We start from the raw sequence: 15,998 nt of genomic DNA, 5'->3' as shown, positions 1-15,998 counted from the left end.
TTTAATGCTGAGAAAATTACCCAGTCTTTAAAGGGGCATTGCTATGCATGTGACAATCATAAAAAATGTCTGGGATAGGAAGTTAAGAAACTTTTATCTAAATCTCGATGTCATTCATGAGATATGTGACTTTCTACAAGCTCTTTAATTTCCCTGAGCATTTCCTTTCTTATCTGAAGGAAGGGATTTGGATGATCTTATATTTCATTATGCATTCAACATGATATGGAGGAAACATCCATGTGAGAGAGACCAGGTTGTAAGATATAGGATTAAGAATTTCTATGCTTGAAAATACTCACATAGACACATAAAAAAAATGATTCCAATTTTTATGTTCGTCAAAAAAACGTAACTTATTTAAAGACTGCATTACTTTTAGAAACAGTGAGCATATCACACAATAACAATAATAAAAATTATTATGTTACTGTTTCTGGTCCAAGTTGTCTTTAGTACGTGATAAGACATGAAATAAGTATTACTGATCCTTTCTATAAAAGTGTATTGTTGCTTTGCCACAATACTTATTACCTATTTGTGAAGTGGACTTGTGTCAAGGTGAAAGCTTTTCACCGAAGAAAACTGCTAAAAAGAGGTGAAAACAACAGAATTTAACATACACATTTGCATCTCTTTGAATTTTAAATGGCTTTTACATTAAAAAGTGGAGATGGGATGAAGGACAATAAACGCCTTGAGGTATATAGGCTTCTCTCCTTGTTTATGTGTGTATTTGTGTGTATGTCTCTGTTAATATATAAAATAGAATGCTGATGATGGATTTTTTTGGACTTAAGTAAATATGGCATGTGGTTCTGATGAGGACTTTTAGGCTGCTTACTTTTAAAACGGTTTATGATGAGGATTTTTAGGCTGGTTAGTTTTAAAACTACAGATGAGATTCAGGCTCCAAGGAGTGGAATTTGCTTGCCCCTTTGTTGGGAAACATTTACATTTCTAAGGGAAACCTCTATCTGTGAAGATGCCTCCCTCTCTGTGCCCCGAAGAGGGGGGGATGGTCTTATCTCTAGAGGCTCTTGGTCAATGCCAGAGGCAAGAACTTAAGTTGGTTACTGTCTGGCAACCTCATGTAACTGACCCCCCCCCCCCCCAAATCCTCCTTTGTCTTTAGCCGAGGATAAAATTCAAGCAGCGACTTCTGCCATTTACTCAATCCGATTTGATTCTTGTCTAAAAGTCATGGGATCACCCAATGACCAGACCATACGGGCACTGATACCATTTTAACTTTTTTTCATGTTCTTTCCTTTGTCTTGTAAAGAGATGAATCATATACCTATGCCTTATAAAATTAGCCCTAACCCTCAACTCGGGGCAGCAGCAGGAGCTCTGACTGCCCGTGGGTCCTGTCCCCACGCACCAGCTCTGCCTGCCCATGGGTCCTGTCCCCATGCCAGCGGGGGCAGCAGCAGCGGCTCTGCCTGCCCATGGGCTCTGTCCCCATGCCAGCGGGGGCAGCAGCAGCAGCAGCAGAAGCTCTGACTGCCCATGGGTCGTGTCCCCATGCTACACTATTCTCTAAATAAAAGCGCACTACTGCCAGATCTTAAGAGTCTAAGAAATCTTTCTTTCGACTCCTCGGCTCACCGACCCCGCATCACTAAAGGCTTGGACCTCTGCCTATAGGTTCTAATTGATCACTCAATTAGTGTTAGCTTATCCCTTTCCTCTCTGAAGAGTAGGAATAGGACAAGAGAATGGGTATTTTTATTTTTTAATGGGTGAAATTCTAAATTGCATTTCATAAGATGTCCATTTGTAATGAAAGCATGTTCAGAAAATTTATTTTATTTAGTAATTTTTTTAAACATTTCTCAAATTCTTTCACTACCATCATTATCACAATAAATAAAATTTTTGTTACATTCCCAGTATGGCCATATTATGCTAAAGCAACTATCTTCCCCTTTTTTGGTGGCAGGGGGCAGGATTAGCTCTGAGCTAACATCTGCTGCAAATCCTCCGCTTTTTGCTGAGGAAAACCGGCCCTGAGCTAACATCCATGCCCATCTTCCTGTATTTTATGTGGGAGGCCTACCACAGCATGGCTTGACAAGCAGTGCATAGGTCCACACAGAGATCTGAACTGGTGAATCCCAGGCTGCCAAAGTATAACGGGAGAATTTAACCACGGTGCCAATGGACCAGCCCCACTAACATCTATTTTTCCTTAAAGAGTTAACTTGCAGTTTACTAACTCTGTCACTAAACTGTCTCAAATCACAAAATAAGTTTAATCTGCGCCTATAGGTAGAAACATCATGATACAAATGAAAAGGAGAAATAAATTCTGATTCGAGCTCACCATAATGGGGATTTTTTTAAACAGCTAGAACTTCCACAGTGATTGAAGTTGTGAAATTTTTACCCTTAGAAACAGTTAAACTGAAGATATCTGATAATTTTTCAGTCTTGATTTAGAAGTGAATCTTTGCATTGGATGTAAGTTTTAACAAGAATTCCACTAAGATTCTGTAGATATAGGAGTCAACAAATGCATTTTATGCTGTGAAACAAATTTAGTCTGTAATGTAATTAGTGGAGTTCCGCTAATAACAACTAGCCCGCAAATATCATTGTTTTAGTGAAACTGTCGTGCGTAGTGTATGTAAGACTAATTAACTTGATCATGAGATCCTGTATTTAGTTCTCTGGCATAAAATGGTTGTCTATAAGCCCTTCCATCTTCTCAGAAAACACCCGCTGATACTAAATTCTACAGAAAGCTCCACTGGGCTCACTCTTCAATGTCATTAAAAAAATATCAATTTTTAGTACTGATACTAACAGGTAACTTTTTGAGTTTCCATGTGGTTTTTGAAATTATTTAAATAGCAATAGTTTTATTTAATTATTTATTTTTAATTACTTTATTGAGGTCACATTGGCTTACAACATTGTGTAAACTTCAGATGTGAAGTAAGCAAAGGGAGAAAGTCAAATACCATATGATCTCACTCATAAACAGAAGTTAAAAACAACAACAAACACACACTTTGAGAGAGAGATTAGATTGGTTGTTACCAGAGGGGAGTCAGGGAGGTAGGAGAGTGAAAGGGTTGCTTAGGCATATGTGTGTGGTGATAGATGATAATTAGTCTTTGAGTGGTGAACATGATGTAATCTACACAGAAATTGAAATATAATGCTGTACACCTGAAATTTATGTAATGTAATAAATATTACTGCAATGAAAATATAATAATAATACTGCAAATTTCAAGCTTACATCACCATATTTCAGTTTCTGTATAGATTGTGTTGTGTTCACCACCAACAGTCCTGTTTGTATCCATCACCATATACAGGTGCCCCTTTACCTCTTTCGCCCTCCCCAACCCCCTTCTACTCTGATAACTTCTAATCTCCTCTCCTTATCTATGTATTTGTTTATCTTCTATATATGAGTGAAATCATATGCTATTTGTCTTTCTCTGCCTGACTTATTTTGCCCAGCATAGTACCCTCAAGGTCCATCCATGTTGTTGCAAATGGCAGAATTTTATCTTTTTGTAGCTGAGTAGTATTCCATTTTCTTTATCTTTTCATCAATTAATGGGCAGTTGGGTTGCTTCCACGTCTTGGTTATTGTGAATAATCCTGTGATGAACATAGGGGTGCATATATATTTTTGAATTGTTGATTTCTATTCTTTGGATAAATACCCAGTCACGGAATAGGTGGATCATATGGTATTTCTAATTTTTGAGAAATCTCCATACTGTTCTCCATAGTAGCTGTACCAGTTTGCATTCCCACCAGCAGTGTATAAGGATTTCCTTTTCTCCACATTCTCCCCAACACTTGTTATTTCTGGTCTTGTTAATCACAGCCATTCTGATATGTTCAAGGTGATATCTCATTGTAGTTTTGACTTGCATTTCCCTAATAGTTAGTGATGTTGGATATTTTTTCATGTGCCTGTTGGCCATCTGTGTATCTTCACAGAATCACATACAAAAATCAGTTGCATTTCTATATGCTAACAACGAACTAGCAGAAAGAGTATCCAGGAAGGTAATCCCGTTTACAATTACAACAAAAGGAATAAAATATCTAGGAATAAATTTAACCAAGGAGGTGAAAGAGTAGTACACTGAAAACTATAAGACATTCTTGAAAGAAATCAAAGAAGTAAAGAAATGGAAAGATAGTTCATGCTCATGCATTAGAAGAATAAACATAGTTAAAATGTCCATATTACCTAAAGCAATCTACAGATTCAATGCAATCCCAATCAGAATCCCAACGGCATTCTTCATACAAATAAAACAAAGAATCCTAAAATTTACATGGAACAACAAAAGATCTTGAACAGCCAAAGCATTTCCTTGAAAAAAGAATACAGCTGAAAGTATCAAAATTCCTGACTTCAAAATATACTACAAGTCTATAGTAATCAAAACAGCATGATGCTGGTACGAAAACAGACACACATCAATGGAACAGAATTGAAAACCCAGAAATAATACCACACATCTATGGACAGCTATTTTTTTGACAAACAAGGCAAGAACATTCGATGGAGAAAGGAAAGTCTCTTCAATCAATGGTCCGGGAAAACTGGACAACTACTTGCAAAAGAATGAAAGTAGACCACTATCTTACACCATGCACAAAAAATAACTGAAAGTGGATTTAAGATTTGAATGTAAGACCTGAAATCTTAAGACTCCTAATAAAATATAGGCAGTACACTCTCTGCCATCAGTCTTAGCAGTATCTTTTTTAATACCATGTCTACCCAAACGAGGGAAACAAAAGAAAAAATAAACAAATGGGGCTACATCAGACTTAAAAGCTTCTGCACAGTGAAAGAAATCATGAGCAAAATGAAAAGGCGACCCACCAACTGGGAGAAAATATTTACAACTCATATATTTGAGAAGGGGTTAATTTCCAAAATATATAAGGAACTCATACAACTGAACAACAGTAATGAACAACTCAATCACAAAATGGGAAGAGAATATGAATAGACATTGTCCCAATAGTTATATTTTTAAATATTTGAACAATTTCCAAAGGGCATCCACAATAAAGAGGAACCTTTGCAGGATTCCAGGAGTCATTAAAAACAACCTCAATACTACTGAAAGTGAAGATTGCCTATTCAAATAACTAAACATATTTCTATTATAATCACCAATGTTTAATTATACCAATTAATATTACCAATGTGTAATTGTATTTTAGGAAAAAATTCACAATAGCAATAACCCTGTTAATTGTTCCCTTGGTGTCCCTTGGAAATGAGCCTGTTTGGAATTCTTCAATTATCTGGTCCCTAATGCCATGAGAATACACATAAAAGTCCCTGGTCCTATTGGCAAAATTATTCATCTAGGTAATTGGAAAACAGCTCCTTCCTAGGTAAGTAGCTTCTGTGGTTTCTAGACTGGCTTTAATGTTGCAAAAATTGGCTTCTGTGGGTCTGAGGGCAAGAACCACTGATTGTGTCCAAAGAATTGGGAAACCACATATCAGCATTGTACCCATAAATTCATTTATCTTGTGTCACTCTTTCTTATGTAGCTTCTACAAGGGCATGAAACACTTTTGTTTAAATGAGCTTTTTTCTTACAGAATAAAGAACTAAACCATGGCTGGCTACTTGATAATCTGAATTAATTTATTTTCTATCCAAAGATAGTTTTTGTTGTATGTATATATTTGAGAAGAATTTAGTGAATCATAGCATTTTGATTGGGTCTTTTTGTCTATTCTTTGTTTTTTTTTTTTTAGTTAGGAAGATTCCCCCTGAGCTCACATCTGTTGCCAAACCTCCTTTCTTTTTGCTTAAGGAAAACTGGCCCTGAGCTAACATCTGTGCCAATCTTCCTGTATTTTGCATGTGGCTTGGTGCCTCAGCGTGGCTCACAAGTGATGTAAGTTTGTGCCTAGGATCCTAACCCACGAACCTGGGCCACTGAAGCAGAGCATGCCAACCTTAACCACTACACCACGGGCCAGACCCTGTCCATTATATTTTAAAGCAAGGATCCAAAATTGTCTGTCTTCTCTTGCCTTTACCTTCAATGGCTTCCTCTCTTCCCTCTCACATTTCTCTAAATGGAATTATTCAACTATCAGAAAGGATGATCAATGTGAAGTTCTCAAGAACGCGTCTTGCTTCTTTAGTAAGTAAATGAGATGTTCCTTCCTCCCTTCAGCACTGCTTTGCACCTCAACCTGTCTCACAGTGGCCACACTATTAATATTCTAACCACCTTCATATTTCTTCCTATGAACTTTGTCTTCAAACCCACCTGAGTTTGAATTGTACCTGTTAATTACCAGCTGAATGACTTGGGATATTATTCTAAGCCTCAAAGTTCCTATCCAAAATATGAAATTAATAATAAGGATATATCTTATAGTGAGACAATGTATAATAAAACTTGGAGTCAGGAGCCTGGGTTTCAATTCTGTTGCTATTACATCTTAGCTGTTAATTTCTCTGTGCCTTAGTTCCCTCATGTGTAAAAGAAAGGTGATAGTGACAGTAACTGCATCATTAGTTTTTTGTGACAATTAAATGAATTATATGTAAAGTATTTAGAATATTGCATTGCATGTAATAATCATTATATAAATGATAGCTATTATTCATAAAACTTTGCCACACAGTGCCAGTCAAAAGCTAAGGATAAAAGAAAGTGGTGGAACAATTGAAACTAATCTTTCTTGTTTGCTTTACTGTGTGCCAGTCTGTCTAAAATGTGACCACATGGAATGATAAATAGGTAGGTAAATAAATAGATAATAAATAGGTAATTTTTCTAATTTAACCCACACAGAAACCTTGTGAGATATTTATTGTCATTCTTATACTACAGTTTAAGATATATACATATTAAATTGTGCAAGTCACACAGCCCACGTGTGGCCAAAATGAGATTCTAAACAAATTCTTACCAACTCTAATGTAAGGTCTTATCTTTTTAAAATGCCTTGATTACTATTTTTTTTCTGAGGAAGATTAGCCCTAAGCTAACATTTGCAAATCCTCCTCTTCTTTTCTGAGGAAGACTGGCCCTGAGCTAACATCCATGCCCATCTTCCTCCACTTTATATGTGGGACGCCTACCACAGCATGGCTTGCCATGCGGTGCCATGTCCGTACCCGGGATCCAAACCAGCGAACCCTGGGCCACCAAAGCAGAACCTGCGCACTTAACTGCTGCACCACCAGGCCGGCCCCTTGATTACTTTCAAAACAGGCGACATAAGAATAAATTAACCACTGTCTTAATGTAGTGTCACATCTCATTCACACTCTCTGAGGCAATGACATAAGACAGCACATTAACCCTCGTGATTCCCTTAGGCTTCTCTGTGCCTATGTCATTCGGTGGTTTCAATGATTAGGTGATATACAAAATGAAGTTCTTAATACTGTCACTTTTATAATTGAGAGACTGCCCCAAGACCATTTTGTTCCTTCCTGGCCCACTATGGTGAGAGTAACACAGCTCAATGGATGCTTTGCTTGTTTGTTTTGTATACTTCCATGTCCATCCTCTAAGGTTAAGATAAAATATTTTGTACTTCAAAGGCAGGTTCAAATTGCTCCTTTTTCTGGAGAAGTTTGGAGACTCCAGAAGCAGGAATTGACAGACTTTTTAGACTCAAAACTCTAAATTATACTAGGGTAAAAATCAATGGCAAGTAACTATTTTTGTTTGTCTATAACATAATCAGTGAGGAGGCCATATAGAATAATTTTATTTAGTTAGAAGTCAACTTATGACTAAATATTTTGCCTTCTTTAGTTAGTCAACTAATAATCACTGAGCACTTACTAGAGGCCAAGAATTACAATAAATGCCAAAGATAGAGAAAGAACCAGTTGATTAATTTAATCATCTTATTTTAGTATCTTGATTAAGATTTATAAAATTATCCTAAACTCTTTCCTATCAAAACTGTACTCAGTGCTGATGTTTACTCACATTTGTTATTAATTAATTAATATCACTTTTCTATTATATTTTTAAATAATTAACTGGTATATGTTTCATTACACCACTCCATCTGCTCTGCCAACGGAATGGCATACCACTGTCTATTAAACCTGGACAGAAAGAGCAAAATGTTCTATGATTATCATTCTAAGGCGTGTTCTGTAGGACACTTTATTTTTATCATATATATATTTTTTCTTTTCTTCATATCATCCTCAGTCCATTAATTAACTTCTTTTAATCTTCTGGGCCAGCTATTGTGCTATATTTGTGGTAAAAATAATGATAAGCAAAATCAGACATGATCCTTGCATGCAGGGAGCTAACTCTCCAATGGAAGAAATAATCATTAATCAAAAAAAAATAAAATAAAACTAACAACCATGAAATCTGACCTCTGCTAAATTCTGAAATATATTTCTCAGAGGTCATATTTGAAAGGAAGTTTGGGCTTGGAGTTTTTATTTGATTGCTTTTTTGTATATTTATTGAAACAATAAGATAACCTTATCATTATATCTAATTATTTTTCTCTGTCCGTCAATATAACATTTTAGGATGTTAGAAATCTTATGAAATGAAAACAACACAGACTACGGAATTCATAGAAGGAAACTACACCTTGGTGACTGAGTTTATTCTATTAGGATTTCCAACTCGCCCTGAACTGCAGATTGTCCTATTCCTTGTGTTTCTGACATTATATGGTTTGATTTTAATGGGGAACATTGGATTGATGATGTTAATCAGGATCAATCCACACCTTCAAGCCCCTATGTATTTTTTCCTTAGCAATCTATCCTTTGTAGACCTTTGCTATTCCTCAGTCACTGTTCCCAAAATGCTGGTCAATTTCCTCTCAGTGAACAAATCTATTTCCTATTATGGTTGTGCCCTGCAGTTTTATTTTTTCTGCACTTTTGCAGACACAGAATCCTTTATCTTGGCTGTCATGGCCTACGATCGCTATGTTGCTATCTGTAACCCTTTACTCTATACAGTTGTGATATCTCGGAGTATCTGTATATGGCTGATTGTCTTGTCATACATTGGGGGCAACATGAGTTCCCTGGTCCATACATCTTTTGCTTTTATTCTGAAATACTGTGATAAAAATGTCATCAACCACTTTTTCTGTGACCTCCCTCCGCTACTTAAGCTATCCTGTACAGACACATCAATTAATGAGTTGCTTCTCTCCACATATGGCAGCTCAGTAGAAATTATCTGTTTCATCATCATCGTCATCTCCTACTTTTTCATTCTTCTCTCAATCTTAAAGATCCGATCGTCCAGTGGGAGGAGGAAAACCTTCTCTACGTGTGCCTCTCACCTGACTTCTCTGGTGATCTATCAGGGGACACTTCTCTTCATTTACTCACGGCCTAGCTACCTCTATTCTCCCAACATGGATAAAATTATTTCAGTGTTCTACACCATTATCATCCCAGTGCTGAATCCATTGATTTATAGTTTGAGAAATAAGGATGTGAAAGATGCGGCTAAGAAAGCCATAAAATCAAAGGTAGCTTCGTTGTGAGATACAGCATTCCAAGATTCATCTGAATCCCCAATTACAAACTCTAATTGGAAACCTGCAACAACCTTACCGGAACACACGACTTCTTACAGAAGAGATTTTACCAAACAATTGGTTTTTTACACAGCCAAATGCATTTCATTATTCCATGATATAAGAAAACATTTAAAATTTTCAAAACTGCTGCTAAATAACACACTGTTATTCAATGATTACTAGCTTGGAGTTAATGCTAAAATAGGTTGCATCAGGTTTTCTTAAGAGATATAGTAAATACCTCAGAAGGGTGTGTGTATGTGTTCATGTGTAGAATATCTCATTCATAAGGGTAGATTACTGGATGAGGGAGGAAGCCAGATACCCTTTGTTCAAATGCCAGCTCTGTACCTAGCTAGTCAGTGGTACTTTGAATAAGTTACTCAATTTTTATATGTCTCAGTTAACTTATCTGTAAAATGGAAGAATATAGAACCTACAGTACTGATTGTTGGATGGTTAACTGAGTAAATGCTGAGAATAGTGCCTGCACCATTTTGAGCACTTGACAGGTGTTAATTATATATTTATATACTATCTAATAATTAAAGTGTATATTCTACACTAAGATGGTGAGAGTCAAGAATGTTAGGAAAGTAATAAGACAAATCAAATACATTAAATGCATTTTAATAATATGTTGATAACATTCTACACCCATGCTACTTCAAGTGATTTGGAAAATTTTTCTAAGTATCTGCTTAAAGAATATAGGTTAATTGCAAGACAAAATATTTGGTTTTTTCTCTTTTATTTTTTATACACCAAGTATTCCTGAGAGTACGAGACATTCTCTGGCATCTCAGAAACACAGTCGGCTATGTAATGTATCATCTGTATCCTCATGGGAAGATCATTCCCTATGCCATGGTGGAATACCACAGTGGAAATGTGCGTTTGAAAGTGAAAATTGGAGAATGTGTATATTAAAAAATGTATCTCAGTAGCTGACATTTTTGCTGTACCTCATTTGTTATTGTTAGTTTTTACTGTGATAATAAACATTTACAAGATTTCACCTGAGAATATCAAAGTTTAAAAGTATGTTTAACCACATGTTCTATTTGTTGTAAAAATCCACAAAACACAGTCCAAATCGCTGTCAGTTTTAAACTTTCCTAAGAATCTTTTCTTTGGTTTTCTGACCAAAAATGGTTCTTCTGAGCATTTCTGTTGTTTCATTTGGTAAGATGAGAACACAGTCATGGCTACATGAGCACACCAACATTCTGTAATATTAAATTATGTTTCAAATTTACTTAGCCAAGGTTTACTTGGTTAAGCTTATAGAGAATCACACAGCAGTATCAGATGCAGTACAGCTTTTCACGCCCCATAATCTCTCATCATATGCCAAATGCCAACGTCTATTAATGATAATGTCTACATTGTAATATTACAGCTACATTGTAATATTCAGCTGCATATGAAAATCTTATTTTTGCTACACCACTATCTTTTGATACTCAATAATTATATCACAAATTATTATATCACTTATGGGAAAATATAGCTCTTTTCAAGTAATGGAATAGCTAAAAGTAGAGCATATCTATTTTTTTAGCATTCACTGGTGATTCCAATATACAAGTTGGAGAAGCATTGAGGTATATGAAATCTTGACTCAGTTGTGCGGGCTTAGTAAAGGCTCTGAAGGCTGCTATCATCTGCTGATCTTCCCAGATGGCCTACACCTTTCATTCCACAGGTAGCATACTATATTTCATCACCCTGAGCTCACCGAATCTTGCCAAATTTTCATCATTGTATGGTAGATAGCAAGGCCTGAAATTGTATTTTAGATATAGCACTGTCAGGATTTTCTGAGGACACTCCTTTACCTACAATTTGAGCAAGGCCTTTCCTGTGGTTTTTGCTGAAGCTTGTAGGGTCTCTGTGCTATTATTCAAGCCCACTTAAATGTCATTTCAGTAATAGAAGCAGAACCACTATAAGTATTGTGGATATAGGAGATATATGTCCAAATTTCATGCAAATCCTTCTTTTTACTAATTCTGCTAATTTTACTAACTTAGTAATTCTGAAACCTTACTGGGAAGATGCTTTGGGCAATTCAGTTCCCAGTCATAACCAAGTTATCAATAAGATCCCAAACAACCCACCTCTTTTCAACTTGCCACTCACACACATCTTGTTTTACCATATTTATCTTTCAAAAAAGACAGCAGCAAAAGTCTACTTATTTTTAATAGATGAATATAACTTAAAGAAATAGAGGATATAGAAAGTATCATATGTCATTTTATCCATATGGATAATTTAGTACTCTTCAACTAATTCACACACCACCTTTTATATCCTATAACTTGGTAAAATATTGAGATAGAACTTGAGGCCTTCTTATTGTATCTTGTGTTGGGAAGGAGGGAAATGGGAGAGGACTGGAATATATTTACAAATATATTCACATCAAAGCAAAAGAAAAATATACCCATAAATCCTGCAGCTTTGGTTTCAGTTACTGGTTACATGACCGGTAGAGAAATCCCTTTTTTGCTTGTTGACTAAGTAGCATGAGAGTCTCAAAGTGACCAGGCAGCAGGTGACCAGGCAGCAGTCTTGGCATCTGTTTCAATGGAACCATTTTGGTGTTCCCTATTGTAAGAATTACTTTTTTCTTTCTTTCTTTCTAGGAACATGGAGCATAAAACCTTAAATTTTGAGGATATGAAGCAAAATCCCTGTTAACGGGCCATTAAGAATAATAGTGAGAGATGCTGCCTCATTTTCCACCCTTTGATGCCCAGACTCAAAATCCTAGTAAGGGGGGAAAAAGCTTAGTAAATATACTACTGATTTAAAGCATTTGCTGTACTCTGAAGAACATGATCCCACCCCAGAAAGTGTTGGCACCGAACTGGTGGCATAATGGAGTCTAAAAAACCCTTTAAAATATTCAATCAAGAACTAGCCCTGGTGGGCTAGTAGTTCAGATTTGGGGGCTCTCATTGCCAGGGTCTGGGTTCATTTTCCAGTTGTGGAACCATACTACCCATCTGTCAGTTGTCATGCTGTGGTGGCAACTCACATAGAGAACTATAAACTAACAACTAGCATACACAACCATATACTGAAGCTTTAAAAATATCTTCAATCAATTCACATACTTTAGGATATGGAGAATGTTGTAAGACTAAGGAATTTTTAAGCATAAGTACATTGTCCTATTTCCTGTGCTGTGAAATGAGCTACTTGGTTTGAAGCAATGTTGTATGAAAGAATAAGATGATGCAAAAAGAATTCCATAAATCCATAGATAGTAGTTTTGACAAAAGAATTTTGAGCAATAATGATAAATGCACATCAAGAGCAACTCATCTTCTATTGAGAACAAAGTACTGATTCCTCCAGGAGAATGAAGTCAAATGCAATCAATCTGTGAGAGGCTGGCTGGACCCTCAGGGACTGTGCCATGAGGTCTGATGCTTGTATCCACTGTTGGCAGGTTAGGCATTGGAGAGTGGCTGTGGCCACAGCAGCCTTGGTGAATGAAAGCACACACCCTCCTTTCACTACTTCTTTAGCTGGTCTCATATGTAAATATTTGTTTCTTTAACCTCTGACGCCTTCAACAAACACACAGAAGTCACAAATTGATAAAAGCCCAGATGGCCTCACGCAGGGCTCCCAATGAAGTTGTAACTAATCACAGATCCCTGAAGTATATTATAGGGAACGTAATGTCCAGAGAATATCAAGAAACTAAAGCTTCCCTTACCCCAACTCCTCAGTTTCCTGATGCCAGAGTCTACCATCCACCATGGAGATAAACAGCCAAAGATACCCATCTGTGGAATCCTTTGTCTCCTCCACTGGAAGCAGCCCCAGACACAGGCCTATGAGAAAATGCTGACAGGCAAGGCCACAGCACACCCCTCCTCTAGAAACAGACACATTCCCAGGCTTAAAAAACCCTACCTATTTCCTAACAGAGAGCTAGTAATTCTTAAGGCACTTGCTGTTGCTTTGCTCCCTCTGCCCAACAAAGAAAGTACAGCCTTTCCTTTCCACTCAAGACTCTGTTCTCATTATTGGATTGGCATTGGGTTCAGGAACTGAATTTTCAGTTACAATTTATTGCTTTTGGGATTCCTTCACAGTCTTTCAGTACTGGAAGTATTCTTGTGAATCATCTAGATGAATTATTTCTGGTAAGGAAACTAAGCAACTGAGAATTGGATGAATCAAATACTTAAAGTTAGTCGGACAAAGAATTGAGTTTAGAAACAGGCTTTCTTTCTTTCCAGAGGGTCGATTTAGAGAACAGTATGGTATAATTTGATGAATATGCAGCTATTAGTTAACAGAAGGTACTAGTTTTTTCTCTTTCTGCCAAATATCCTTTGTTACACCATAACCACAATGAAAATATCTGTCACTCCTTGAAATTTCCTTGTGCTCCTTTTTCATCTCTCTTTTTCACTCCATGTCAAGCAAGCACTGCTATGCATTTTGTCATTACAGATTAGCTTGCATTTTATATAATTTTGTATAAGTGGAATTGTACAGTATATACTCTCTCTTACATCATTCCCTCCATTCACCATAATTATTTTGAAATTCATGCATGTTGTTTCTTGCTTCAATAGATTATTCTGTATTATTTATGAGGACTATTCTGGTGAATTGATACACCCCAATTTGTGTAACCATTAATCTATTGAAAAATATTTAAGTTGTTACCAGTTTTCTGGCTGCCACAAATAAATAAGCTATAAACATTTGTGTACAACACATTATATGAACATATGATTTAAATGCTACTGGGTAAATACTCAAGAAAAAGATGATTGGATCACAGAGCAAGTATATGTATAACTTTCTTTGAAAATGCCAAATAGCTTTTCAAAGTGATATAACATATTATGCACCCAATAGCAGTTCATGTGAGTTTAGCCTCTGCAAATTCTTCCTTAATACTTGGTATAAGCAATATTTTAAATTTTAGCCCATCTAATAAGTATGTCATAGTTTCTCATTATTGCTTTGATTCATGTTTACCTAATAACTAATGGTGCTAAGTATATGCTGTTGATCAAAGCAGTTAAAAGACAACAAAAATTCAAAAGCATAATAAATAAGCACTCTCTCTATAAGGAAAGTCTTTGCAGATGTGTAGAGTCATGTTTAATCTGCCCAAACTATCATCAGCCAATTGTAGGATTCCAAATTTCATATTCCAGATTCTTTTATTAATAGATTTTACATTTTTAGTTAAATTCATGAGTGCATGTGTGAGATCTCTTTTTATTTTTTTGTGGTGCACATACTTAGCAAAGCCACTGAATGAAGTAACACTTGAACAGCACACATATAGAAAGAAGAGTGACAGACATTGCAATCTCAGGTCATTGTGAAAACTATATATATATATATATATATATATATATATATATATATATATTTTAGGAAGATTAGCCTTGAGCTAGCATCTGCTGCCAATTCTCCTGTTTTTGCTGAGCAAGATTGGCCCTGAGCTAACATCCGTGCCCATCTTCCCCTATTTTATATGTGGAACTCCTGCCATAGCATGGTATGCTAAGCAGTGTGTAGGTCCCTGCCCTGGATCTGAACTGGTGAATCCCGGGCCCTCAAGCACAGCACGTGGACTTAACCACTAGACCACTGGGCCTGCCCCTGAACAATATATTTTTTTTTTATAAAAAGCTTTAAGGGTGTCCATCTGTACAATATTTTCTCAATTAACAGATACTCTTTTGAAATTATTACTTATGAGCAGCAGCATGGCAGAAAACATTGTTTGAAATACATAAATCTAAGAAAAATAGAGTGTCAGTGGATTGCTATTAAATCAGGGAAAGTAAATATGTAATCTTATTAATATTCCTCCCTCCTTATGATAGCTATATATTAGAGTATCTAAGGACTGATTTGATGTACATATTGACTGTTTCATTAGATCTAGTTGATGTGAATTAAAGAATAGGAAATTTTAAACCCTATAAATGGAACTCCAAAAATAAAATTGACTGATTTAACTAATTGTGGGCTTCCTCTCCCTGCTTTTGACACCAGCTAGATAGTACAAATTTCAGAATGCCAAAATACTTATAAATGTGACCTTTTGTAGTGGCCTGTTATTCAAATTCAGAATTTCATAGACACTTCATAGAAGTGGGTATACAACTTTATTACTATTCAAGAAAATAAAAATAAATACATAAATCTAGAGAACGGCAAAGATGTAAACAATTGAAGTATCATGTATCAGTGCATATGTGAAACAACAGTTGCTCTTACACATTGAGAGTAGAGATGAAAATTGACATTTATTTTGTAAAACTATAATCTTATGTCTACTATAGCTGGACAAATAAGTGTCCTGTGGCCTACAAATTCTATTCCTAGATTTATATCAAAGTGAAATGAGTGACTACACCCACTCAAAG

At 36.0% G+C, this 15,998-nt stretch overlaps 1 protein-coding gene across 1 annotated transcript; it reads left to right on the top strand.

Moving 5' to 3' along the window:
* Positions 1-8,568: 8,568 nt before the first annotated feature.
* LOC123278153 (olfactory receptor-like protein OLF1) lies at positions 8,569-9,531 on the top strand. The gene has a single exon (XM_044750593.2). It carries the CDS (start codon positions 8,569-8,571, stop codon positions 9,529-9,531), a length of 963 nt encoding a protein of 320 aa, XP_044606528.2.
* Positions 9,532-15,998: the final 6,467 nt, after the last annotated feature.

This window comes from Equus asinus, chromosome 17 (assembly GCF_041296235.1).
Source record: "Equus asinus isolate D_3611 breed Donkey chromosome 17, EquAss-T2T_v2, whole genome shotgun sequence".
Lineage (NCBI taxonomy): Eukaryota > Metazoa > Chordata > Mammalia > Perissodactyla > Equidae > Equus > Equus asinus.
The sequence above is the reverse complement of the archived record's forward strand: the minus strand, read 5'-3'. Positions and strand labels throughout refer to the sequence as shown.